Source organism: Patagioenas fasciata, chromosome 25 (genome assembly GCF_037038585.1).
Source record: "Patagioenas fasciata isolate bPatFas1 chromosome 25, bPatFas1.hap1, whole genome shotgun sequence".
In the NCBI taxonomy this organism is placed as follows: Eukaryota; Metazoa; Chordata; class Aves; order Columbiformes; family Columbidae; genus Patagioenas; species Patagioenas fasciata.
This window is the reverse complement of record NC_092544.1, coordinates 1,677,894-1,705,821: the sequence shown is the minus strand read 5'-3', so window position 1 is coordinate 1,705,821 and position 27,928 is coordinate 1,677,894. Positions and strand designations below refer to the sequence as shown.

General features: G+C 51.9%; 2 protein-coding genes across 2 annotated transcripts; both read right to left on the bottom strand.

Moving 5' to 3' along the window:
• Positions 1-634: 634 nt before the first annotated feature.
• On the bottom strand, positions 635-8,063 carry STX12 (syntaxin 12). The gene is made up of 9 exons (XM_065857285.2): positions 7,883-8,063; positions 6,549-6,618; positions 5,879-5,978; positions 5,517-5,654; positions 4,585-4,628; positions 4,348-4,453; positions 3,800-3,872; positions 3,548-3,630; positions 635-2,081 (listed from the first exon to the last, which is right to left on the bottom strand). The coding sequence occupies exons 1-9, from the start codon at positions 7,989-7,991 to the stop codon at positions 1,974-1,976; spliced, it is 831 nt and encodes a 276-aa protein (XP_065713357.1). The 5' UTR covers positions 7,992-8,063; the 3' UTR covers positions 635-1,973.
• A 3,875-nt stretch (positions 8,064-11,938) lies between these two features.
• Positions 11,939-14,140, bottom strand: LOC136112643 (cbp/p300-interacting transactivator 3). The gene is made up of 2 exons (XM_065857447.2): positions 14,030-14,140; positions 11,939-13,785 (listed from the first exon to the last, which is right to left on the bottom strand). Exon 2 carries the CDS (start codon positions 13,771-13,773, stop codon positions 13,159-13,161), a length of 615 nt encoding a protein of 204 aa, XP_065713519.1. The 5' UTR covers positions 13,774-13,785; positions 14,030-14,140; the 3' UTR covers positions 11,939-13,158.
• Between the last annotated feature and the right edge of the window lie 13,788 nt (positions 14,141-27,928).

Genomic DNA, 27,928 nt, shown 5'->3' with positions numbered 1-27,928 from the left:
AGAATCAGAGTCGTTTGGTTTGGAAGAGACTCTGAGGATCATGGAGTCCAACCATAACCCACTCCGACGCTGCCCCGTGTCCTGAGAACCTCATCTCCATGTCCAGCCCTCCAGGGCTGGTGACTCCAGCACTGCCCTGGGCAGCCTGTTCCAATGCCCCACAGCCCTTTGGGGAAGAAATTGTTCCTAAATCCAACCTCAACCTCCCCTGGCGCAACTTGAGGCCGTTTCCTCTGCTCCTGGCGCTTGTTCCTGGGGAGCAGAGCCCGACCCCCCCTGGCTCCAAGCTCCTTTCAGGCAGTTCAGAGATCAGAAGGTCTCCCCTCAGCTCCTGTTCTCCAGCTGAACCCCCCAGGTCCCATCACCATTCAGGCTCAGCAAAGTTGTAGCAACAGGCAACTTAGTCCAAGTTGTCCCAACACAGTTCTGGTACAACAGGTTTATTTTGATGTGATCAGCTATTGCACGGGATTTTGTGTATGTCCATGTCAAAGCCATTCAGTGGTTCATCAGACACCACAGAACTAAAGCTGGAGGAAACACTGCTAATCTGAAGTCTTTGGCCCTGCTTACGGAGGGAACTGCAAACATACCAGTGCCAATGTCGAAACTACAAGAGAAAGAAGCTCCAACATAGGCTTTTAAAAGTGTTTATTGATGGTTATTAGATGGAATGATGGCGCAATAGTGCAAACCACTGTGCAACTGGGAGAACACGCTCCCTTCCCAGCTTTCACATTTACCTTATGATACAGGAGACATGGAATACGGACTAAATACAAAATGGGTCAGTCTGCTGCATTTACCGCGCTCCGCTGGGCTTCGGACAGGTTACTGTTCCCTCAGTGCATGTCAGTTCAGGGCTACGTGGAAGCGGGAGTGGCTGCTATGTTCTGTCCAGCTCTACTAGCGAGACAGCTCCAACCACCCATCTCTAATTTGCACACACATCCTCAGCCTGGAGAACCTGGCACTTGGCTCAGCCAGCTCCTGCACTTTCAGTTTCACAGAGAATGGAAAACACCAGATGTTCACAAGCCACACGTAATATTTACTAATACACACTACAGTTGAGCTTCAAAAGTACTTCTTCAGAAGCAAGACTTCAGCTAGTACTCACTTATCTTGCTAGCTTGTAAACTTAGGTGCCTGCTTCCTCATCTCGGCATGATTTCCTCCCTGGAAGCTTCTAGAAACAACTAGGAGAGAGCAGCTAAACTTTGTGTTTCTGAGGCTTGAGAGCCAGCATTGGAAGAGATCTATTTGTCCAATAATAAACCACCAACTAGTTTCTCTAAGGAAGTTGCATTCTTAAATTATAATCAAAGAACATCCTGTCTCAAATGGTGCATTTCGGAAAACAAACGACCCCACCACACTCAAAAATTAAACACAGTTACACGTCTCAAGGCTGAACTGACCAGCACATAGTGGTTCCAACCATCACCCGTGTGCACTTCTCCTTGCTTTCCAATTCTGTAACCTCACCTTTCTGTCCAAGAGAATTGAGAACCACAGCCACTTGGAGACAATAAAACCATGGGGCAGATACTGGAGACTTTAGAAACTGCTGGATTCAGGCAATGTGAATCGGTGCTGTGCCCTCCTTGAATGCCACTCTTATTCCAGTCCAACAAAGTTACCGATATATATAACAAGTTAAAGTTGTGCCATTTGTCATAAACAAGACATCTCCAATTATGCATCACACTTCAGCATACAGTTGGGACAGGGAATAATACATTACAGAAAGCAAACCCACGAGATCTTAGTTACATAAAACCATATAATTTGTAAATAAACTGATAAATACTGTCTCCATGGTTCACTAATTCCAAATACTAGTTATCTGCACATTAGTTGCTAATATCTATCACTAGAAGTAGTTCCAGCTTGTGCTCTCTCAGGGTGGTCAGTTCATTTGAGACCAGTCAGCCTGTTCACTCTGAGGGGAAAAAATCTCAGCCATGAGACTAAGTTCCATGGGAAGGCTTCGTCGCCTGCCAGATAATGAGTCCTATGATTAGAGAAGCCACAGCGAGACCAAGGATCAGGATACACATCTTCTTACGGGACTTTTTCTAATAAAAGAAGAAAAAAAGCCACTGATACCAGGAAGAGATGACAAGAGGAAAAAGCAAGTCTACCAGTTACTAACTGTGGTGAACTAGAGCACTTGACACCCATACTTACTCAAGAGAAGTAACCAGTGCGTGGTCCTACAGATAAAGGTGTTCAGTTTTAGGAGCACAGTGGTCTAAGAAATGGAGTTAAGTCCAAATGTGTCAAGTGTTGCTTCTCTTAGGGAAAATGCAAGCTCTGCTTCACGTTGGGTACAGAAAGAGGACTTGACAACATCTACCACGTGCTTTTCATCCCGACGGACACCACCGTGGCTTCAAAGGAAAGCCAAACACCCCTTTGCGATTTAGATTTTTCCAGTTAAAACCAATTAAACTGCTAAGCAGTTCTCCGGTACAGTCTCCCCTTGGCCAGCTGGGGTTGGCATGGAAATAGTATTGCAACAGTTTAAATTATTTAATATACAGTTACTGTACTTGGATTTTACAGCTTCAATCATTTGATTAATCATAGGAAACTCCGGTCTGTCCATATGCCCACAGTCTGTTTATGTCCATAGATACCAAGCTTTTCACCTGGTATGTAAGGATTTGAGGACAGTTATACATAACCACGTCTCCATCCAGAAAACCACATTTAATACATGGCAAATAGCTCCCAAACTGAGATTTATAACACACCTCAAAACTTTATATAGGAAACCATGGGGAGAGGAAACACTACTAAATGCTGCCAGATGGTAAGAGCTGCTTTCCCTCCCTTGTGTTAACCAGCACTGGAGTTTTATCACCTCCCCACTTAAAAAACTGGAACCTTTCAAGCTGTTATCTCGTGTGGAAAACTGAAGTCCCAGCAGTGAAATTGCATACGGGACTGACTGAACCCTTATTCCTGCACAGAACGTGGACATACAAGGACAATACTGATGAAAGGAACATACAGAAAACACTCAATATCATACACAAAGGAGGTTTAAGCAGCAGTGAGAACCACTGCAAGAGATTTGATGGGACAGGGCGGGCAGACTATGGCATAGAAACTCGGCAGTCAGACAGAAGAATGCTGCAAACCCCAGTCACCAGGAGCTGCCCTGGTCTGGGCAAGGAGTTCTACACATCAGCCTCTTGTCCGATACGTTTATGACATGAGAATTTGTTCCTTTTTACTGTTCTGCTAAATCCTGAAAACAGCAAAAGCAGCTATGCATTTCAACTTGCTGAGCGCACCCACGTGCAGGAGAAGACTGACTGCAGATCCTCTGAAGTAAAGGCCAATTTCAATGCCATGTTTTTGACTCAAGTGCTTTATCTATTCCTTGCAGCACAATTTGGAGCGAGTGCCAGCTCGCACAAGCTGTTTTTAATGACTTGGTTTGTGTGCTGCAGTCCTCGGTATGTGCCTTGTTATCCCTGTTCCATTATTGCTCAACCGCACATTGACAATAAGGTAAGCACACAGAATTTACCTGGTAATAGGCAGCTCTCTGTAACTGCTCGCTGGCTCTTTCCACGTGGACTTCTGCACTTTCCACATTTGCCTCTATGCTATCTACGGGAAAATAAGAGAACTCATTGTAAAATACCTAAGAGCTTCAGTGTTTAAAAAGAAAAATCTGAAATACAATACTTTTATTATGAAATACTGGAAAATTTAAACTATCTGAGCAAAATATGCAACTGAACTAAAAAGAAACTTCCTGTTATCCAAACACACTTACCAATCATGTCTCCTTGGTCATGAATCATCATGGCTAAATCCTTAAATATCTGATTGACATCCAGAATGTCTGCCTGAAGACAACAGTTTGACAAGTTACAGCAAACACCGGTTACAATCTTTCTAAGCCTCATTCTTGGCAGCGATTCTGACCATTGCTCCGAACGTCAGAACGCATCCCATCGTTCGCTGACTGAGGCGACTTGATGCTGCTGCCTATGGAACTTGGGGTTGATCAGGAGCCTCCAGTGCTCCCGCTACTCAGTATTTGTGTCATCACTCTGGCAATTGCCACAGCACAGAACTGAGATGGACACTGCACCATGAGCTCCCCCTACCATATCTGAAGGACCACCAGCCAACACCAAAGGAAAATATACCTAATGTCCTTCAACAGGAGCAGGGAGATTGATCTCGGCACCAATCCTCTCTACGAGGAACTCTGCTCCTCCACCTGCAGATCTCCTCAGCCCAGCCCATTAGTTAGCACTGCACGACTTCTTTGGTTTATCTCCCAATACTGTTAACTGTGCAGGATCTACTGGTCACCTCTAATTGCCTGATTGCTGTTTCTCTTTCTTTAATGAGTTCAAGGTCCTGTTCAGTTATTGCCACATCATCTTCCTGAGACTGCATTTGATTCCAATCTTCACCACTGCAAAGAGACAGAAAGAAAGCACAGTTCTTTCTCCCAGTACAGCTGCTTCCACAGACCCTGGCCCAAGCTACAAAAACTTTAGTTACGCGTGGTTAAAACTTTACATCAAGAGTACAAGAAGCTGTTACCTATCAAATGAAACAAGCTGTTCTTCTCTGAACCGATCATCAGCCTGGAAGAGAAAAATGAGTTATTAGTCTTGCAGGCTAGCAGGACCACTTGCAAAATCAACAGGAGTATCTTAAGACAAAGGCATATATTGTCCAGAGAGCTCTTTGAGAACCCCACTGTCACTTCAACTATCAGATTGAACTTTGGTTAATCAAGATTAGATTTAGATTCCTCTTTAGATTTTAGATTCAGATTGTCTCTGCAAATCAGAGGCAACCGAGAGATCAAAAGCAGTTAGGCCATTTACACTGATAAACCATCATCGTTTGGCATTTCCTTTCTCAACATGTAATAAAAACTTAGAGCATAATCCAACTGATACACGTGTGCTCTTGTTAATTAAGCCTGCACACTTAACACAAAGCCCCAAGGCATGGGGAGAAACACGCTTTCGCTGGCCTTTTTATTAGGAATTCTTAGCCACAGGAGTTTGTCAAAACATAACATGGAGAAGGTTTGAACGTACATTGGAGATATTGGCAGGACAGAAACTGTAAGAAAATAAGGAAACATAGAGTGAAATTTAAGATGTGATTTAAGGTGTGGTAAGCAGCCAACTGACCTCTTAAAATTTACAGCCCAGGGCAGACACCAAGCAAAGAGCAGCCTGTAATACTTTGCTATTAACTACACTTTGCCCCCCCATCTCATCCTCCATAATATTTGCAACTACCAGGATTTCTTCCCTCCTCTACTAACGTTGACACGGAGGACACTGAAATGAGTGCCTGGTACTTGCAACATCTGCAATGACAAAACTAACGCACCGAGGCCTTGTCTGCACTCAGTGATGTGTCAGCAGATGGCTATGAAGTTGGTAGGCAAGGGCAAGGTCTCTCAAAAGACTTGCAGGTCACTACAGCACCACAAAATTCCTGTGAATACTCACAGAGATCCGGGAGCCAGCTCTCGCCCTGGCTACAGTCTCTTTTTCCTTCTCTGACACTCGCCTCTGTATTGCCTGGAAGTTATTTAAGGCCGCGGAGAAGTCATTCATTAAACGTTCTTTCTGAAGCCTCTGTTGGCGCTGAAGAATTGAAGCAAAAACAAGTGTTCAGATATTGCCATTCATGATAACGTAACTGTCACACTTTCAAAACAAACCCCATCATCATCATAGCAACGAATGCTGGCATGCAAGTGATCTTCTGGATCCAGCATTCTGAGGCACCGCAGAGAACAAAAAGCCCAATGTATTTTCTAAGTCTAAGCTACTTTCATGAAATGAGTGATTTAAAAACACATCCAGACCTGCTCAGATGCAGAGAGAGGAAGCGGTAGAGACCCCAGCTCCTTTAGATATTCATTTGTCTCTTTGGCAAGGCGGTTTGCAGAATGCTGTAGCTGTTGTCTGAAATCAAAGTTCAAAAGCAGTTACACAAGCTTCTACCTAAAAAACAGCCTGCGAGCATTTCAGTTTTGAAAATAATCACCAAGTAGGGGTTCTGAGATCACACATCTTCCTGGTGGGGGTTTTTTCACCCTAGTGGAACAGAGATGTACTCTCAGCTTTTACCATCAACTTGACTCTGAACTTACTTTCAAGTTCTCTTTTAAGACTCCAGAAACTGCTCTTCTCATAACTTGCTGTTAGTACTTCACAAGTTTGTAAAATCCGCACAGACAGACAGACGGACTCCTTGTTCAGTCTCTCTAGCAGTCAGTTTGGACTACGCCTGTTTAAATGTCTTCTAGATCGTCCCCCACTGGCATACAATTTTTCTGAAATTACATGTGGCATTTTGGCTGCCCTACAGGATTCTCAATCTTCCTAGTGTGTAAATCCACCTGTACCACAAGCTACATTTTCATCAATTATGGGTCTTCTTGCTATTTTTCCTTATTGCTCTTATGTGAGGAACAAGCACCTACAGACAGAAGGAAAGAGAACCTCGAAAACATCAGCCCATTTAATACTTACAGGTTCTCCTGAAGCTTGCTGGAATCCTGCTTGGTTCCCAGCTGGCTCATCAAATTCTTTATTTGAGCAGCTGAAGATAAAGAGATCACAAGATGAGTTAGTAACACAAGTTCTAGTGTATTTTACTCCTTCTTGGATGCATTCTATGCAACCATATGACCAAGAAACTGCAACGCCATTTACTTAACGACAATCTGTTCAGCAGCAGAACGCTTCCTGTGGAACTCTGCCAGCACATTCAAGAGGAAACGGGCAGATCAACAGCAGTGGTCAGAAATTCCTGCACCAGCAGCTCCTCCCAGGTCCCCCCCACAAGGCAGGGTGACAACCTTCGCCCGCTGATTCCACTCGGGCACCTCACCAAAGGCCCCTCAAGGCAAGCAGAAGCTGCGCTCTTGCCAGGGGGACAGAGGGTTTCAGTTCTGCTGGGGAATCCCAGAATCACAGCCTGGTTGGGTTGAAGGGACCTCTGGAGATCATCCAGTCCAAGCCCTGTTCACGCAGGGTCCCAGAGCAGATCACACAGGATCCCAGGGGGTTTGGATGTCTCAGAGAAGGAGACTCCACACCCGCTCTGGGCAGCCTGGGCCAGGCTCTGGCACCTCCCAGCAAAGAAGTTTCTGCTCATGTTCAGATGGAGCCTCCTGTGTTTCAGTCTGTGCCCATTGCCCCTCACCCTGGCGTTGGGCACCACTGAACAGAGTCTGCTCCATCCTCTGACACCCACCCTGAGATACTGATCATTGATCACATCCCTCTCAGCTTCTCTTCTCCAGCTCAGCAGCACCAGCTCTCAGTGTCTCCTCATCACAAAGATGCTCCAGACCCCTCAGCATCTCTGTGTCCCTCCCTGGACTCTCTCCAGTGATTCCTTGTCCTTCTTAAACTGGGGAGCCCAGAACTGGGCCCAGAACGGCAGATGTGGCCTCCCCAGGCAGAGCAGAGGGGGAGGGTTCACCTCCCTGACCTGCTGCTCACACTCTTCCTCACGCACCCCAGGCACCATTGGCCTCTTGGCCACAAGGGCACATTGCTGGCTCACTGCCAACCTGCTGTCCACCAGAACTCCCAAGTAAAATGGCAAAAATGCCATAAACACCGCATGGGAACCGACAGCAGCGCGTATTTCACCCAGGCCAGGGGCGGCGGACCTGCTGTTCATTACAGCGCGGGGAGGAGGACGCGGTTCCGCGGCCGCGGGGAAGTGGGGCCCGCACCCCCGAGAGGCTTCGGTCCGACCGGCACCTCCCACCCCACACCGGCGAGGCGGCCGCTCCCCACGGGGCTCCGCCGGGCCGGGCCGCCCCTTCCCGCCCGGCCCCGGCCGCACTCACTGTACTGCGCGATGCGCTGCACGTTGGCGCTGCATGTCTGGATGATGCCGCCGAAGTCCTTCGGCGGCGGCGCCCCGGGGCGGTGCGGGTCCAGCGGCCCGTACGACATGGCCGGGTCGGGAGGGAGGGAGCGCGGTTCCGCCGGGCCCGGCTGACAGCGCCCGCGACTCTGTGCGCATGCGCGGCCGCCGGGCGCTGAACGTCCGCACATGCGCGGGGCGCGGCCAGCGGCGCCTGCGCGCTGGAGGGCGGTGAGGCCGCGGGGCGCCATGGCAACGGAGCCCGCGTCTGGTGCTGGGAGGACCCACAGCATCATGGCGTCCAGCTCCTGTCCCTGCACAGGACACCGCGCAGCTCACACCGTGTGTCTGAGGACGTTGTCCAGTCTCTTCTTGAACACTGTCAGGCTTGGGGCTGTGATACCTCCCTGGGGAGGAAGATTTCCAGGGTTCTGGCTCCTCGCTCTGATTTCTGGGGGTGTGAAACGTGAAGATGTCGCTGCTGTTGCACACAGCCCACGCATCCATCCGTGTCTGGAAAGGAGGAAGGAAAAGGCCAGCACCAGCTTCCGAAAAGTGACCCCAGTGGAGTGAAAACCAGGACTCGCACCCAGCACCCGCGGCCTGAGCGCTGTGGTTCTCGCCCGGTGCCACCGGGTGGCGGCAGCGCCCCGTGGGAAACCCTGGGTGGCCGTGGGTGCCGGGGGACTGGGGACCTTTCCTGCCTTCCCTGCCTCTCTCTGGCCGCTACGGCTGCTTAGTGGCGATGCTGTCACCACTGATGTCCCCTGAGCAATCATAGCTCCTAGCACCCAGCACCTTGTGCAGGGACACTATAGAATCATAGGATCATTTAGCTTGGAAGAGACCCTAAAGATCATCGAGTTTAAGCATAAGCTAATTCTAGCACTAACCCATGAGCACAGAACCTCATCTCCATCTGTCCAACCCTCCAGGGATGGTGACTCCAGCACTGCCCTGGGCAGCCTGTTCCAATGCCCCACAGCCCTTTGGGGAAGAAATTGTTCCTAAATCCAACCTCAACCTCCCCTGGCGCAACTTGAGGCCGTTTCCTCTGCTCCTGGCGCTTGTTCCTGGGGAGCAGAGCCCGACCCCCCTGGCTCCAAGCTCCTTTCAGGCAGTTCAGAGATCAGAAGGTCTCCCCTCAGCTCCTGTTCTCCAGCTGAACCCCCCAGGTCCCTCAGCCGCTCCCATCACACTTGTGCTCCAGCCCCTCACCAGCTCCATTCCCTTCTCTCAACTCGCTCCAGCACCTCAAGGGCTTTCTTGGCATGAGGGGCCCAAACCCGTGCTGGGATGGGGAGGAAAGGCTCCTCACAGTGTGTCCCCGCTCTGCTCTGCTTTACACTGGCTCCCACAAAGATCTGAGTTTAGGGCCGTGGTGTGGAAGTGGACCCAGCCATCCGTAGTCCTTTGTCTCCCCTTCATCCTACAGATGGAAAAAGCCTTCTGTCCCACTTCAGCCCCTTTCCACCAGGCATCAAAACAGTCTCCAGCTCTTAGAGATGAAGAGGAAAGGAAAACACAGGGTGTGCTTTTCAGAAAGTATCAGGATCCCAGAGACTGTGTCTTTACTAGGATCGTCTGAGAGCTGTTTCGACTTAAACTGAGTCCTTAAAGAAGTTCTCATCTGGTGCCTCTGGGCTGATGATGTACAAGCTGCAGCAAACGCTTCTGCGCAGGACGTGAACCAGGGTCCCCTGCCCACGTCCCTGCCAGGCCGAGGGGACCCCGATGGTCATCGCGCCCTGAATGCCTGAGCTTGCCGAGCACATGGAGGCAGATGCAGGGTTTTGCATACTGAGAACATAAGGAGGGCTCTTCTGAGCTCTACAAGCTGCTTATTCTTCACAGCGCACTGACACCAGAACGGAAAGTGCCTTTTCCTGAAACCGGCTATTTATAAACAGCCTGCTGCGCTGAGCCTTCGCTTGCGAGGGGGCAGGGACTCTCGCAGCTTTTCTTTCTCTGCCTTGAATTCACCCAGCGATCCTCCAGCCAGGAGCGAGCAGAGCAGATCTTGCTGAGCATCTGCTGGAGGAACAGTGCAGCACCAATGGCTTTTAATAACTCCTCGGAGTTACCAAACTCCAGTGAGAATCAGCCCTAAACGCTTTGCCTGTGCAGCCGGTGCTGTTCACAGCCCTGGACTGTTCCAAAGGCTTTGTGGGAGAAATTAGTAATTTGTAGCAGTTGTGCTTTTAATGCATGAAACAGCTGTGCCTGCCCAAAGGGCACGATCCCTGCGGTGTACCGGCTGAAATCGGCAGCAGTTTTGGCTTGATCTTTCCAAGCTGCTGAGCAGCGCAGTGTTCGCCGCATGCACACATTTGAGGCGGGATTTGTCTGCTCTGAGATGTCTGAAACAAATCCTCTAAGCCCTAGCGAACTTTACTTTCTTGTCAAAGCAGAGAAATAGGAATCTTCAGTTCTCATTTCCTTGAGATGCCTTTCTTAGTATTGTCCCTGGCTCAATTGTGTAGGGATGCTGGGCAACACTCCGCCTGCCTCCCCCCGGTTTGTCCAGCAGACCAGAGGCTCTGTGGGGCAGCGCTCAGCTCTCCTCCTCCAGGGCCACTAGAATCCTCTTCTGACCCCACCGAAAGCTCCGAGGAAGCTCGGACTAGGTCTAAGTATTAAAACGACTGCTCCTTCCCTGACCCAGCTGTGCCCCCTTTGCAAACAAGGTTTGCTCTTGGCACTGCTCACAGTGCAGCACTGAAGTGTCACCCAGATTTCCCCACCTGTACTGATGTGGCAGCTTTTGGTTGTGGCTCTCAGCCTGGCGCGGAAGAGCAGGTGCTTAGCAAAACAGTGCACAGGGCTTTGGTCAAGAATGAAAGAATGAAATAGAACCCTCTGTCCCTTTCTGTTTGTCCTGGTGCTGTTGGAGAAAGCAAGGGGTGTATAGAGGGATGAGGAGAGGATGGGGCAGACTGCGCAGCTCTCCAGCCAGGCAGAGAAAGGCAGATTTCAGCGTGCTCTGCACACCCAACACAGCCGCGGTGGTGAGGATGGACGTGCGGCTCAGAGCCAACGCACTGGGAAAAGATCAGGAAAGTATCAAACAGACATCTCTTCACCCCTTCAGTGGTCACGGGTGGGTCACGGACTTTTATAGCAGGCTGAACTCGCAGAATTCACTGGAAATGTGAACTAAAGGATGTTTCTGGCAAATCTGGAAAGGAAATAATCTTCTGTTGGGAGGCTGCAGGATGCAGCACAGCCCCCTGCACCCTGCAAGGTCCCAGTGGTTCTGAGCTGCGCACATACAACTGACAACAGGACTTGGCTGACTCGTTGAAACTTTTCTCAACTCACTATAATGCCCCACAATCAACTGCTTTTTGTATCGACAGTTGAAACAGGAAAAGCAGGACTTGGTCCATACTTTGGTGTAGCAATTATGAAGCAACCTAACGGCACACTGTAACCAGCATCTGAAAATTATGAATGTTGTAATGCGCCATAAACCACCACATGTCCCAGAAGAGACCCTCAGCCTCCAAATACTGCTGAGAGGAGCCACAGAGTAACCTACTGAGCCTGCTGGTCACCAGTGTGTTATCGAAGACCTGAGGTGCAGATCTCCCCGCTTTCCCCCTCCTTTAGGGCAAAGGCTGGACCGGGAATTGTGCTGGGATCAGACGCTTGCAAAAGCATTCATGATTTTTGGAGCCTCTGTGGTACAGAAAACTGCAGCAGAGCTCCCAGCAGAGCTCCAGCCCAGCTGCCGGAGCTGCACGTGGCCTGGAACAGGCATAAGGAGTCAGCATCCACTTGTCCGGACCCCTCCGTCCACATTAGGATTTTGCCCTCAGTGCAGAGAAGGAGCATCTCATCCTCCCAGCCACTCTCTGAGGATTGACTTCGTCCAAGCATTAAACTAGAAACACAATCCTTACAACTCAGGTGTCAGGTGGGCGACACTGGTGACCGGGATCCGCAGATCAACGGGAGCGAAGAAAACCCTTGTCCCCAGGGTTGGACACCCCGCTGCAGCCGTGCCAGAGGCGAGCGCCAAACAAATGCACGCTGGAGATATTTCAGCTTTTATTTGCTAATTCATCTTGTACATTCGCACTTGGTTGTTGAGTGACAGCTGCCAGGAGCCGTCAGCAGCAGGGGGCAGCAGCAACTAGGAGTTCAGAGCTTTCCACAGAGCCTGGAAACAAGAGACAGCAGAGGAAACAAAACCCCAGCAGCTTTTACATTTAACCTTTTCTGAGTAAGGGAATTAGAAATCGAGTCATCTTTATCACATTCGGAAAGGTGTTGGATTTACAGCCCTGTGTGTTCAGCATACAGATCTCGGGTTGAAGTGACTATCTGCAGAGCACCTTGAAAACTATCCCAGGCTTTCTATTTTTGAAGCCAGAATCTTAAAGCTGCAGTACTCTCCAAGCATCCTTCCCAGCAGTCCCGAAGCCAAATAACAAAAGCAGCCCTTGCAAATAAATAATAGGAAAAATAAATAAAGATTAGATCTGGAATATACAGTTACATGGTCTTTATTTGGTTTCAGAGGTGGAAAAAAGTGAAGTTAGACTGCAGCTTTAAGCCTGAATCAGCCTCAAACACTTTGTGAATTTTACAGTTGATTAGCTGTACAGGTCGGAGATCCCAGGTTCCACAGAGATGAACATTTACGCACACCCTTCCCCAAGGCAGACTTTATTGTGCTCAGCCGGCTAGGGAAAGCCTGCCGGAGGGGAAGCGCCCCCTTCCCCAGCTGAACCTGTTTACTGTCACCGTAAAAAGTCCCAACAAATAGCAAACCCCACCCACGTTTGCAAGGGGAAACTGGTTCAAACCATGCACCAGGGAGACAATCCTCTCCCGGGGGATCCTTCAGCTTTGCTGGCACCACAGAATCCTTGAGCAAATCCAGCTACCGGCAGGACTGCCAGCTGCACATCTCCTCCTGCACCCAAAGCCTAGTGTGGAAAGTCCTAAGTCCATTATTTCTACTTAAGCCAGAAATCCTGTTAATGCCACTTAGAGGCAGCTCTACAGCAAGAGCTCTTGATCTGCTCTCTGTTTGGGGTACACGCTCCCTCCCCAGGAACTCCAAATGGAAAACCACACAGAAGAGAAAAGCAATCCATTGCAAGTCAGTGTCCGATGATTGTCTCTTCGGGGAGGTCAGGAATCCAGGACAGGGCAAGGCAGGGGAAGGGAGGAGGATGGCAGGTGGAGAAGGAAGTCAGAAACAAACTCCAAACCATCGAGACACAAGGAGGAGCTCAAAGCCCCTCAACAGCTGATGGCACTGGGTTGCTGTTTGCTAACAAAGTCTGAAATGAAGTCGAACTCGTTCTGTCCCAAGAATAGCTCCGGCAGCTCCTGAATCCGGTCCAACCCCAGTTCCAGGACAAGAGATGTCAAGACCTCCTCATCTATGAGATCAGTGTCCATAACGTTCAAGGTCAGCGCTGGTGAGGGCATGTGCTGCATGCCCGGGTGCTGGCTTGGCCCCACTCTGTACTGCTGGGCACCAGCGCCCATGGGCCCGTTGCTCATTCCCAGCGGGTGAGCCTGGTACTGGGTGTTGAGTTTTTGTAGGTGCATGCTGGCCATTAGCTGCTGGGTGCCCACCGGCCCCATGTACTGCTGCTGCTGACTTGGACCGTTGAACATCATTGCATTCTGCATCTGGTGGTGGCCCATCTGTCCGCTGAGGTTGGGTCTTGGCCTCATCGCACCATCCATGCCAGCCCCTCCGTAGGGCATCATCTGACCGGTGCCAGGCAGCGTCCTCAGCACATGCTGCCCGTGCTGCGGGGGGCCCTGCAGCCCGCTCACCCCCATGCGGTAGTTCTGCAGCCCGGTGCCACCGTGGCTCATGGACATCATCATGTGCTCAGCCATGGCTCCAGGCCCCTGCAAGGCGACACACGGCTCAAGGCAAGGCTCCCGGGGACAACGCTGCTCCCCGCTCCCGTCCGAGGATCCCGAGCACCCCCCGCCTCCGCGCCGGCAGGAACGCACCGCGCTGCACCCGCCCTGGGAGCCGCGCTGCCGCCCGTCCGCCCGCGGCTGCCGCACAAAGCCCAGCGCGGCGCGCCCCAGCGCTCCGGCCCGCGGCCGCCCCGGGGAGCCGGGCTGTGCCCGCGCGGGTACGCACCGATCCGGGGCTCCGGCGGGCAGCAGGTTCGTGCAGCAAGTTGGCTCAACCAGCAGCCTTGCACCCGCTCAGCTCGCCGTGTGCGGAGCGTCGCGCTCCCAGCACTTATAGGGACGCGGGCTGGGGCGGGCCGGGCGAGCCGGCCCCCCGGCGCCCATTGGAGCGGGCCCGGTGCTGCCCGGCCCTCGACGGGGCGGGCGGGCGGCACAAAGGCCCGGCCGCTTCCCGGGCTGGCCAGCTCCCTCCCGGCGTTACAGACCACGGCTCTGGTAATGACAGACAGATCTCTGCAGAATTGGAGCAGCCTGCTTCATGGAGTTTTATATGTTCTGCGCTTTTGTGATGCTCATGGACCCTGTTAAGCAGAAAGAGGCGATAACACAGTGTTTCAAAGGTTGCTGAATAAAGTGTTTGTTGCTAACTGTATTACACGAGTGATGAGGTCTAAGGATGTGCTGTCCGGAGGGACTGAAGTTAGGGACAGACGTCCTGGATGAGTGCCGAACCACACAACACTGACCTGAAGGGTTACTTGTATGGAGTATCTTTCTATCAAAACACCTCAAACCAGCTCCTCAGAGCCGATAATGCCCAGAAACCATCAGTTTCCAGACATGAGGGATGGAAAATGTCTTCTCTTCCCTGGACAGAACACAACACCATTAACTTCCAGGTCATTCTGGGAATTGCTTTTGTTTGTGCCACCTTCTGCCTTGCTAAGTGGCTGGGATGGGTCTCAGGTGTTGCTGGTGAGCCTCTAACTGATGAATCAGTTGGTTAATTGTTGAGTGTAATTACGTAATGATTGTTTTTTAACTCTAGAGATTTTGACAAATGCATTTTTTAGTGCTAATAAACACACGCTCACACACATATACCTACCTGCCCGAGAGCTCACATGCAGACGCACACCCAGGCGAGGAACAAATACGAAGGGAGTGTCTGCCCTTGCCTCTGCAGACGCATCCAGCCGTGCGAGCCTCTCGCAGCCGGAGGAGAGGAGAGGTGTGGTGTGCAGCTCACACCGCGGCAGGAATTCTTGGACAGGAGTAACAGGTGGGAAGGGGCTCTCCATAGCCATGTGCATTACACAAGACCCCCAGGACGGTAAATGACCCAGTATTTTGGAAATAAATTGGCAGATGAGAGAGCACGGTTGCTGAATACAGGTGTGAAAGTCCCCTCTGCCTCTGCACTGGCTTATGTCCCTTCTGCTTTGGGAAGGGTAAGCTAGATCAGCACCTCATCCAGTCTGAAAATAATTTGACCAGAAATGGTGCTGTGTTGGCTGGGATCACCTGATCTAGCTTATGTTGTCCCCCAGGCGTTTCACCAGCATAACCTGGGGTGTTCTGAGAGGAACCCGCAGAAGGAAGCGTGTGAGGTGATGGGACGCATTGCGGTGGTGAGATGGGTCCACAGATCCACAGCCTCCGTGTTTGCCACGGTGTGTGCCACCAGCCTGTGCTCTGTGTCTTGAGGGCTTCCTGCTCTCAAACCACTAATGTTTTATTTTACAGGTACCAGTGTGGGCTCATCTGCTGCATTTCACGCTGCCCAGCCAGTGGCTGGGGGAGCAGAGCTGGGAAAGGCTGACCAGTCCTGGCAACATTCCTCCTTTTGGCCCAGAACAAGCAGTGGTTCCTCATCATGCTGAGGTCCCAAGTATTAAGGACCCAAACCGCTGCAGCTGTATTTACATACGCTGTGTATGACTCGATCCAACCCCAGGTTTGCAGTCTCTCCACCTCCCCATGCGCTGCCATCTGTCATCAGCCCCCGGACAGACTGGCCTTTCTGGGAAAGCAGATAAACCGCCCGTGTATTGGATCCAGCCCCGGGGCTGTCAGTTGGTCAGCCCTGACTTAAGTCACAACACAAGCCACCTCCAGGAGTGTGTCATTCACAGCTTCCTGACGTGGGACTTCCCCAGGCTGGCTGTACCGGTGTCATCAGTCCCATGTTGGCAAGGTGGATTACCCAGGCTGGGAATCATTATAAATCATGTTGTGGCTCCAGTGGCACCAGTTTGGCTCTGCAAGCTGGGGATCTGTGTCCCAGTGTGTCTGTGTCCCAGGTCAAGGCATCCCTGTGGATGGGCATCAGGTCAGAGACTGGGTCACCAGCACATTGCGGACCTTTCCGCTCCCCTCTCAGCGGGGCTTGCAGCCCAGCGTACAGGTAGTCTGTGCTACCTGTGATCTGTTTATGCAAGATATTCCCTCCTCATACTTGATCCCTGATCATCATGCATTAACTGCACAATTACAGGGGTAAAATCATGTCCCTAAAGACCCCAGGGATGAGAAGTGGCACAGGTGAGAGCTTCTGTAAGCAGAGACATGAACACTTACCTTGCAATGTTTTGTATGTGTCAGAACTGGTTCTTGCTAATTCCAGTTGCCGATCTACAGTCCAAATCTCTCTTTTTGCAAGAGTCTGAGAATCTTGAGTGGCGGGGAGGGACAGGGAAAGAACACTGTTATGAGGAGCTTTGTAGGATGTAAGATGTATCGATGGAAGGAGAGCAGGTAGAGGATTTATTTTAGGAATTTCCGCCGACCAAGTGACTCTCAGTGTACACTTCAGTTCACAGCCCTCCCACTGCGCTGCAGGAGCTGCCAAACATGCAAGTGTCCAGCGTGCAAACTCCGTGCACACGCTCCCTGGGACACGCGGCTTCCTGGATGCACGCACGGCGATGTGGGAGCGTGTGCCCTTCGGCACGGGACACCTGCCAGGGCTGTGAAACGCTGCAAAGGTGACCGCGACCAGAGCAGGGCATGGAGGGGTTTGGTGCCTCTTCCCAAGCGGCAGAGGTAGCCAGGCCAGCGGCTCACCCAGGCTCTGCTGTGCTCCCAACACTGAGCTGCTTTGCCCAGCTTGTAAACAACTTCTTCTTATTTTTTTTCTCTGGGCTAATCTTGTTCTGTGAGGGCAGATAACATCACTGGAATTTTTCCAGTGTCCTTTGAAAGCACCTCCTGCTTTGGACTTTGGCTGAGATGCACACGAATGAGACACGAGCTTCCTCAATTGCTTTCTCCTGTTTGCTTTCCCCTGGTCCTGCTGTGCATCCCTGGTGCTGGTTGTTTCTGCTCTGCTCCCTGTTCTGTGCCAGCCTGGCTACTGCTCTGTTGGTGTTTCCCATTTCTATCCTTCCTTTCCACTTCAGAGTTTTCCAGGTTTCCATATCAGCTGGTGTCTGTGGTCCATGGACTGTGAGCTGGCACCGAACCAGCTCTGGTGTCAAAGGGATGGTCCGTGTGCAATGTCACGGGGCCCTGTTCTTGCGCGGTCCCTTCAGTGCCATGGTTGTCCTGCCCAGGTACCCCAGTGTGTCCTTTTCCCTGCTCAAGAGGAGCCAAGGAGCAGTGCCCTCTCATGCCACCAGCCCTAGGGCTGCTCCATGTCAAGAAGCTGCTTTGCGTTGCTGCCTGGGCCCGTGTTCCTGCCCACGTGGCCTCTTGGGATGTCTCGGTCACTCCGCTTTCCCTCAGGCTGGATTTGAAGCAGCGATGGACAGAGCCATGCCGTAGCTTCGCTGGCGATGAGCCTATTGAGTCAAGGATCCCCAATTGCTTTCTCCTGTTTGCTTTCCCCTGGGCATGCCGTGCACCCTTGTGCTGGCTGCTCCTGCTCCGCTCCCTGCTCTGCGCCCGCACCTTGTTCTCTGGCTTGGGAAAGGTCAGGGAGGAGAGCCTGGCACAGCCACGTGCCTCCTTGGATGTCCCTGCGGGATCTGGGGTCAAGGCTGCCTCTTCTTGTGTCCCAGTGTGATGCTGTGTCCCTCTGCCAGGACCTGGTGCATGGTGGTGGGATCAGTAGCCATGGAGAGCAGTGGGACTTTCCCCCTCAAATGACTCTGTCCTCCTTGTTCCTGCACAGCACAGCATGAAGTCAGAGAGGTTTTAGGTTATTTCTTCTTATCTCCTGACACCCATGTTGCTGCTGTCTTGAGGCAGATTAGCTGGTGGCGGTTTCTCTGGTCTGATGAACTTGCCTCATGCAACTGTCTTGCATTTGGAGGTGTGGGGTAGTCAGGGATGTGGTGCTGAGTCTTCGGGGGGCTCTAGTGTGGTGTTTCTTGCATTATCATCAGAAGTGGCTGCTGCTGTTTATCTGCCTTCTCTTTCCTTGGTGTTATGCAAGCTTCTTTTCAAATGGCAGTGGCTGTTTTCCCTGGGTCGATGTAGCAACAATGTTCTTCCTGGTATTTCCAGACCCTCATGGCTATGATCGTGCTTCCCCATCCTCACTCCTGCCCCTCTCACTCCTATGACTCTGTTAAGGTGCCCAAGTGCTTTTACACTTTCTTACCCGTCTGAGTGTTGAGCAGGGGCTGCAGTGGAGCCCCGGGAAGGTGCGAGCTTGCGGGTGCGTGGGTGCCCGGCGGCCCCAGCTCCAGCTCCTGTGGCCAGGGCAGGAATGGGGGGGGTGATTCAGGGCAACTGAAAGTTTTGTGCAGGAAGAGCTACTTGGGATCCAGGTCGCCCAAGACCTGTTTGTCAGGTTCCTTTTTTTTGTTATTCATCAGCTCAGTATTCCTGAAAGCAAATCGCATCGTTGTCACCTCATTGGCATCGCACAGCGTCAGAGCCTGGTTTTCACGTGGACCGGTTTCCTTTCTACGTGAAGAAAATGGTCTGGATGTTTAAGTGAGTTATTAATTTATTGGGACTAACGTGAAAACATGTGCTGCTTGAAAATGTGTGTTCCTGGCCAGTATCCACTGAAATCCATAGTAGCTGTTGGCACATGTGATGTTAGGAAAACAGCTTGTGTTGCTGCTGCCATTGTCAGGGTTAAAACGCAATTGCCCTTTTTGGGAACGCTGATTGCTGAAGGCATCTGTTGTGTAAGGGACAAGCTGGTGAAAGCAGCGGAGTGCCAGGCGGGGAGAAACCGTCCTGTTTGCCACGGCCACGCTGTGTGCTGTCGAAAGGCATTTTCAGTTCCTTGCTCTCCATCATGCTCCCGGCTCCAGGTACGGTGGGTGGGAAAGTCCACTGGAGATGACCTGAAGCGATGCAAACGTGGTGCTTGGTCTGTGAGCAAAGAATTACACATGGAAATGGGGGAAGGAAGGAGAGGTGGCCCTCCCCCACTGGCTACTTTTGTGGGGTTAAAACTACGAGCAAGTTTTGAAGCTGGTGACAGCAAGGAGCAGGAAGAGGAGATGCGAGGGGTTATAAATATCTGACTCTCAAGAGGCGAAGCAATGAGATACAAGTTTCCATGAACAGGCTCCTAGAGTGTGACACCCTCTTCCCTCTCTCGCGTGGTTGTGCTCCAGATAACAGAAACCACTGCTGATTTCCTGAACTCGCTATCTTTGTCATAAAAAAAAACCAAACACCACCAAACAGCAGCAGTTTATAAATAAGGCTTAGGAAAAAAGAGCTGCTCTTCTGAGAGGCAATGAAACCGGCAGCTTTCCCAGCTCAACACTTCGCTTCTGGTTCCCAACAAACCCAAGCCACCCCAGAAGGAAACCTGAAAGCTGGAAAGCTGGGTATGGACCTGTGTCTGATGGGAAGCTGAGCCGGTGCTGCGTGCTGAAGCCACACAACGGGCATGGTTAAGTCTGGCTAAGTGCGGCCCTGGCACAGAGGAGCAGACCAACTGATGGCTGTGAATGGAGAAGCCCTATGGAAGGGTTATTCTGAAGCCTCACCACTTCAGGAAAGACGTGGAGAAACTGGAGAGTGTTTGGAGGTGGGAAATCACCAGCAGAGGTGATGGTAGATGGAGGTGCTGGGTGGTTTGTCCTGGAGAAGGGAGAACCAGCGCAGGCAGGAGAGTCTTCAAAAAGTCTTCAAAAGCAGGCGCATCCCCAGTGTCCAGAGAGAAGCGAAGCCTGGCAGAGTCCCACCTACAGAAACACAGCCCTTACTCCTGGTGCAAGAACAGATGATTTCCAAAATGTTGTCAGCTCTGACTGTGCAATCTTTGGGCTTTTGCAAGCTACGGTATTGACAGAACAAGCAGTTAAACAAATACTATCTTCTACTGTAACGTTTGTTATTGTAGGCCACAAACCACAGGCAGCTTGGCCTGACTCCAGCAGAGAGACCTGTGTAAATATTCCCATGTTCACAGTTATCTTCAAGATGCAGCCTCAACTTGGGTCTTTCCCAGAAAGGATGGAGAGATAATGGTTTACAGGCAAAGCAGATCATCTCAGCACACTGCCAGATGGAAACCTGCTCCCTGTGCTCCAGGGCCTCCTTTCTGCAGCTCCCAAAGCCAAGTAGGAATTTTCAGGCAACACGTTTACATATACATGCATGGAGAGAGGGGCAGCACGCTAAAGACAGGTGTATAGTGTATTTGTTGGCAGCCCCTGTGGGCTCAGCTTTGAGGAGAGGCACTAGAAAAATGGCAAAATCCATGCTGTTATTTTTAGGCAGCAGCAGCCCTTCTTGACGCAGATTCAGCACAGCAAGCCACAAACGGGTCACCTCGGGGCTGCCTTGTCTTCATGACAAGGGCCAACCTTGGAAGGACGCAGCCGTTCAGCTTCTCCAAGAGGCTGGTTGCTCTGGGCATGCCCACGAAGGTGGGAAATCACTGCTTGCCTCGCCATCCACGAGGAGATCTGCTGGGCACTGAAAGAAAAGGGGGGAAAAGTATCGTATACGGAGAATTATCACGCATTGTGCCTTGTAGGCTGCTCAGAGGGCCGACTGCAGGGCACAGCTGAAGGTGAGGATCCACCCAGGTCAGGTGGAATTGAATTGGAAATGATCATCGCTGGGCTTGGAAATTGGCTCACATTTGGGCCAGAACTGGCTGGGACAATTTTCCTGGAACTTGTATTACCTCAGCATACACGAATCTACCAAGAAATCGTGGAACTGGGCCAGATGAAGCAAAATTCATTCAGGAAAGCAAGGTTCAGAGTTCAATTGAACCTGTTTCAGAGCTCTTTCACAGGGAAACATTTCCGTGTTTCCAGTTGAAGTGGATGTTTTGAAATCTCAATATTTTCCTGCTTTATGTGATAGCAGAAAAATCACTTAAAATTCAGAATAGGAATGGTAACTTGGAATTACCTAACATCATGAAAGCAAAACTTAGTTTCCGTGTCTTTTATCCCGATTGAGACCAAAGTAAAATTCTGACACCTTGGAACCCCAGGTGGAAGGATCTTTGCACCCCGTCCAGCTTCCCTGCGGCCCAGGAGATGAGTGTGCATGGCCACGTGCCAGATTGCTCCGACTTCTGCTCTTCTTTCATAGAATCATAGAAAGTCCTGAGCTGGAAGGACCCACAAGGCTCATGGAGTCCAACTGCTGCCCCTGCACGGGACACCCCACAGCTCACCCCGTGTGTCTGAGGACGCTGTCCAGTCTCTTCTTGAACACTGTCAGGTTGGTCCGTGACACCTCCCTGGGAGCCTGTTCAGTGCCCAGCACCTCTGGATGAAGAACCTTTTCCTCATGTCCCACTGACCCTCCCTGGTACATCTTCTGCCATTCCCTGGGTTCTGTCACTGTCACAAAGAGAAGAGCTCAGCCCTGTCCCTCCTGCTCCCTGCTGATGAACCTACAGCCCCATGAGCTCTGCCCTCAGTCTCCTCCAGGTTGACCAAACCCAGGGACTTCATATGGCTTCATCTCCAGACCCTTCACCAGCTTGGTCATCCTCCTCTGGACACTCTCCAATAGCTTAATATCCTTTTTATCCTGTGTCCCCAGCCCTGTGCACAGAGCTCAGGTGAGGCCGGAGCAGAGCAGGACAATCCCCTCCCTGCCCGGCTGGCCATGCTGTGCTGGATGCACCAGGACACGGGTCCCTCTTGGCTGCCAGGGACACTTTACACTACCCTGAGCAGCAGGCTTTGTCCTTCCCTCCTGTGCAGCAGTGTCCTCTTCATCTTAGTGACCACTGTCCTTGCTCAGTGCATCTGGCTGGGTGGGGAGTAGCCTGCTTTGACCATGAGGAAAAGGGATGAGGAAGATGGAGGAGGGAGGAAGAGGGGTGAGATGGTGGAAGCCAGAGATGGAAAGAGGCAAGTGGGTAGCCTGCAGCAGGGAAAACCAGAAATAGTCCTGGGAAAGGCTCCTCATCTGTATGGTAGACATGGTCCTGCAGCCTCCTCCCCAGGACCTGTGGGTCCAGGGCTGTGCTGAGAACATCTCCCGCCACACCAGCTCCCAGTGCAGCCGTGTGCACGGCGGTTGTTTTCGACTAAGTGCGGGTTTTTCCCCGAGTTTGTGCAAGAAGCTCTCAGCGGGAGCTATAAATACCGCAGGGCTTCCTGTGCGGCTCTGCCGGGAGGAAGCTGCTTCCCCGGCGGGCAGAGGCAGCGAGCGCCCCGGGGGCAGGAGAGGGGCTGCCCTGTGCAAGAGCCCCCTCTTCCCAAGGTGGGGACCGGTGCCTTTGCCCAGCCCGGCCGGCAGAGCCAAGCGCTGCTGCTCCACATCAGACTGGTCGTATTTTGGTTTCTAGAAAGCAGTACGTGGAAGCCCCGGTGGGCTGTCTGGGGGACGAGGGTGAGGTGCATTCAGAGATTTGTGTCCTGCTGGGGACAGTCCCAGGCCCCTCCTGGCTGAGGTCCGTTGGGTGAGATGCTGCTGTTTGAATTCTGCAGGAGGTGGCACTCCTGGGGAGGGGCTTTAGGGGTGGCTCCGGTGGGTTTGCACCTGCTGAGATCTCTGCAGAGCTGAGGGGAAAGGGACACGTCTCACCCCATCATCCCACCCCTGGCCCTGCTGCCCAGCTCCTGCCAACAGCCCTCGGGGCAGCAGAGCTCCCAGAGAGGAAGGGAAGAAGGGTCAGGGATGATTGTACCCAACCCACAAGCAGGTGATGGAAAGTACCTGGTGAGAGACTCACAGACCACCCCGTGCTCTCCCCACCAGGCTTCAAGTTTGCTGGAAAATCACTGGGGCTACACTAATGGTGTGAAGGCTTCAACCAGAGAAGGTAATAACTTCACTCAGCCTTCCAGGTATGGTTCATCTACTGCACTCTAGTTCATGGTTTGCCATATTTGCAAGAGCGTGCTGCTGGTTTCTGCTCTATCAGGCAGAGCCTGAATCAGAAGAAAGCACCGAGCTGATGTTGCATGCCAGTTTAAGAGGAACCTACCTGAGGTTTTGCATTTGGGAAGCCCCAGGGCTCAAACTGAATACAAAATTGGTACTCACGCAACTTCTGGTCCCCAAGAAAGCTCCATCCACAGGAGACACCAAGTTGAATCTCAGCTGTCACTTTGGAAAAGGGTCTTGGGTGGAGATGGACAGAAATTAGACCTTTTCAGATTCAAGCATAGATGGCAGAGCACACCAGCCTAGTTTTTCTGATGATTTTTAATACTTATGCTTGAAATTATCCTTAAGACAATTTGATTATGTGGGCGACTTGATATTGTTGTTTGGTTGAAAGTGGTAGCACCGTGTTTCCAGTTAAAAACCAGAGGTGGCACCAGGGTCGGGATGGGCAGGGGGAAGGACATTGACAGGTTTTTAAATGGAAAATCTGACCAAATCGATGCGTGTTGACAGAATGTTTCTAAATTATAAATACTGCATGTCTTAGGACAAGTTAACTTGGGAAACTAGCGCAGATAGAGAAAAGAACTGTTCCACGCTCTCCAGCCCAAGTGCTCCGGGAAGCCCTCACCTGGGCAGGCCCATGTTCATCCCCTCGGGCTCTGGGTGGATTTGTGGCATCCCTGTGACTTGTAAATGTTTCCAGAATCTCTGTTTCTTCACCCTCTGCGTCTGGTCTGCAAAGGACACGCTGCGGATCGCACTGCTCTGCAGGATGTCTGCTGATCTGTCCCCTGGGAACGGACCCTTGGGGAGGTGAGGACTCTGGTACAGGTTCTGCTTCTTGCCTGGTGTCACGGGGCTTCCTGGGACTTTGCAAGAGGAAAACAATACGTGTTCTGCCACGGAAAGGTACAGTTTGTGTTGTGCCAAGGACGCAGCGGAGGAACACGGAGTGCAAGGCACAGAGCGGGTGAACTGTCCCTTGCAGACATCTTCTCTTCCATGCATCCATTTCACATGGCAGGAACTGATCTAAGCGAGGTTTGTGTGACCCTGCCAGGGCGCACGCCCTCGGTGGCGTGTTCCTGCTTGCCCCCGTGCCAGCGCTGGCTGAATTAACTCGGGGAGTTGATCAGACTGATAAGTAACCCTGCAAAAACAGCTCTGTGTTTGGCCACATCAGCCCCGCGCAGCAGCTGTTTGCACGGTCAGGTCAGCCCCTGGTGCGAGGGAAGGAACCGAGTGTGTCGCAGGGGCTGGGGAAGGGTGGGTCCTTGTCAAATCAGAGGAGTTTGAATTGCCAGAGGACTGTGTGCATGGGCCTGAGGGGAAAGGGGAAGCAATTAGTCCGCAAATCCCCGGGGAGCTGATAGCAGCAATCCACCCGGTTCCTGACCCGAGCCCAGCTTCCCCTGCCTGTGAGCTGACGTTGCTTCACCTGCCAAGTGACATGCACCTGGCTTGAAGGTAAATCTCTTTGCTATCTCTTGCTTGGGTTATTGGTGAAGGTCAGGGTCCCGGGGAAGCTCAGTGCTGGTGTTTGCCTGGGCAGCACAGTTTGACCGGGATGCATCAGGAACTGTTTGTCCCGACAGTGCAAGTGGGCAGATCTGGGATCAGGCTCTGCTGATTCTGCTCCGAGGAACAGGAGGGAAGGAAGCAATTTCTGTAAATTTAGTAAGAAAGTCCTTAAATCTAATTGCTGGAAGTGGTTAGGGAAGCTGACAGACTATAATCAGCATCGTGACTTTTTTCCGGCTCATCGACAATGCCAGAGCTCCTTGACTGCGCTCAGCACAGCTCTGGTACAGCCTAGGAACGACTGTAAACCTCACCTGCTGCAAAACAGCCAAAAAGCTCACCTGCTGAAAACTACCAAAAACTTCACCTGCTGAAAACAACCAAAAACTTGACCTGCTCACAGACTGATCCCACCTGCAAGGAGCAGCGCAGGCCAGACCAGACGCGAACGAGGAGTCTGCGAAGCCCTCTGGCTGGAGAGCAGCCAGAAACATCTATTCAGATGTGGCGTCCAGATTAGCAAGCTGATGATAGAATATTTTCAGAGGCTAATTATGCACAAACAACCACAGCAAATGGGAAAGTCAGGGCTAAAGTTATGTTTGAATGGCAGTGGCCCTTCCAAGAGATGAGCTTTCCGGGTGACAGCGCTGTGGCTTTGTGTTAATTGAGAATAAGAAAGGGTGACACTGCTTGGAATGACAAGAGGAGTGACAGCTGTTGTAGAGGAAATTTCTCAGAGAGAGGAATAGGCAGCACGGTCCATTATTTCTGAGTTAATATTCCTGAAGGGCAGTGTCTTCCTGAGATTTCAGAGAATGTCTTCTGTATCAGAGGTTGGGAACTTGCACCGTTTCACTGACATGGGCAATGGGGAGAAATGCTACCTGACTCTGGACAGCCACTTTCATAAGGGCTCTTCTCTGTATTAAAGTTAACTCATGTACTAATAAGAGGAGCAGGACACGGAGCAAAGGTCTCTGTCCCCCTTGTGCTGCAGGCTGGGCAGGTTGGGTGGCTGTGGGGACATGGGGGGCGCAGCCCACCCAAAGGGGACCAGCTCCTGGGGTCTGCTCTGGCGAAATCTCAAATAAGGGCTCTAACTTCACACAGTTCAATGGAACGGCAGCTATTCACAGCTCCAGGTAAACACTGGGAAGAGCTCCAAGTACTCACGGCTCAGACAGAGACTGCTGTGAAGAAAAACTTTCAGTCCCTTAGGGGCAGGATCCCATTAGGGTGGAATTTGAAGAGTTTCATTCTGATGCTTGTAACAAACACAGGCAAATGTGGTAATTCCCCTAAATGGGAATGAAAACCTTTGGGGCTGGCTGAGCTAAAGAATCAGCTTGTATATAGACAGTGGGTCCTCCCAAGGCCAGAGGGGTCCTCGTCTTGGTTCTGATGGGAGCTGGATGCACCTTGTTTGGCAATCATCCTGGAATTTTGAATACGAAGCAACACCCCGTGTGTGACGCTGGTTAACAAGCTGTGTGAAATCTGTGGCCACGCTGAATGTGAATAGGCTGAGCCACAAGGAAGTAGCTTAAAGCTGGTGCATGAGGGATCGCAGCTGGGAGGAGATGCTGTGACAGGGGAGAGCTGGCTGTTCCCAGCCACCCCAGGCTGCAGGGCGTAGCGTCTGCGTTACTGGGAGCATGGAGGGCAGAAGAAAGAGGAAGCCCTTGGGAGCTGGATGGGAGCCTGGGCAGGTGTGGCAGAAAACTCCATCCCTTGGATGGTTGCACTGCAAAGTGGCTCCTGGCTGGCATCCCGCAGTGGTCCAAGATGGAGCTGGCGTGGCACAGCTGCTCTGGTTCCTCTGCTTCCTCCCCAGCCCTGTGCAAATCCCATCACAGTTGCTGACCTGCGAGATGTGCTTTGCTGGAACAGGCAGCGTGCGGAGGTGCCCTGGGGTGTTCTCCATGGAGGGAGACCTGTGCACTTTGTCATCCGCTCTGGTGACAAATTTCCAGGCTGCAGCAAGGACCCCGCAGCCTGATCCCAGGCACAGGTCTCTGGTGGGGCAGGGAGACCCGCGGTACCCAGCAGAGTCACTGGGCAGGTGCCACAGGGCCTGGAACTCCTGTCGGTGCCCAGTTTGCAAGATGGAAATGATACTTTCTTCCTTATCTTTTCTCCACCCAGTCATTAGGACTGAGATGCCTTTTCATAGTTGTTGTCTTACGGGGAGTTTGTCTCCAAGCTGCAGAGGAATCAGTGGATGACGCCTGCAAAGGGCAGGTCTGTCTGTCCATGGGCCAAATGGGTGTCTGGTGTTCCAGGACGGTCTACGAGCTGTGCTCCAGGTGTGTGTGCTCCCTGCCTTGCAGTGCGTGGCTGTGCGCTGCCCCAGGGACTGGACACCAGCTGTCTGCTTGGACAGATGTGGCCCAGGGCTGAATGACTCCCTGGATGATCCTGCTGTGACATTAAACGCAAAAGTTCTGTCCCCTGGGAACAGCGGATGGGTTAAGCAATGGCCTGCTGTGGCCATCTGACTTGGAGCCTGCCATAGACTGGCCTGGGCAGGACAGTGCCAGGGGAGAGGTGGATTCCTAAGTGGTGGTTGTGCATCAGCTTCTTTCTTCAGTGAGACAGTGCGCTTGCTTCTTTTGAAGAGCTCATAAAACCAGCGGTGGCATCAGACAACCCCCGTTCTCAGTGCTGCCGGGTGACCAACACAGACAGGAAAGCCCAGGGTTTCCAAGCAAGCTCTCCTAGGTCACTGTGCCGTGCTCCAGACGGCAGCCACCCTCCCCTTCAACTGCCTTAGGACACAGTCCCCAAGAGATATACAAATATACACTCTGATTATTGTTTGCATCTTCGCTGCACGTGCCCGAGTAGCTCTCTGCTGGACCTCAGCAGTCGTGCTGAGCCAATTGGTGCTTGTGTGTTAGATGTGATAAGGCAGAAGGAGATTTCCAAGCCCTGTGCAGTCAGGGTTGGCATAATCCATGGGAAAAGACTGCAGGCAGCATCTCCAGGTGATTTTAGTGATGCCCACTGCCGAGGTGGAAAGGGCATACACAGGCTGGAGCCTGGCAGGGCTGCCCTGGGAAGCCAGGTAAGGCAGCAGCGGTTCCTGGCCTTCCAAGGTTGGGCTCAGCTCATCGCTGCTCACCATCCTGGAGTGAGCTCCTGCACACTCACCCCATGGGCACGTCCCAGGGCAGGCAGGGAGCGGCTCCTGCGAGGTACTTTTCCCGTCTGTGTTCAGGGAGGGCAGGACAGGGCACATTTGCCCAGATCACGCCTGGTTCTGGGAACGACCAGGTGCCTCCTGTCTAGTTGGACCTGTCCCTTTAGGCAAGCGCTGGGGAAAGATCTTCAGGGGAAAATGGATGCTCTTACAAAACACGCTGTGGGC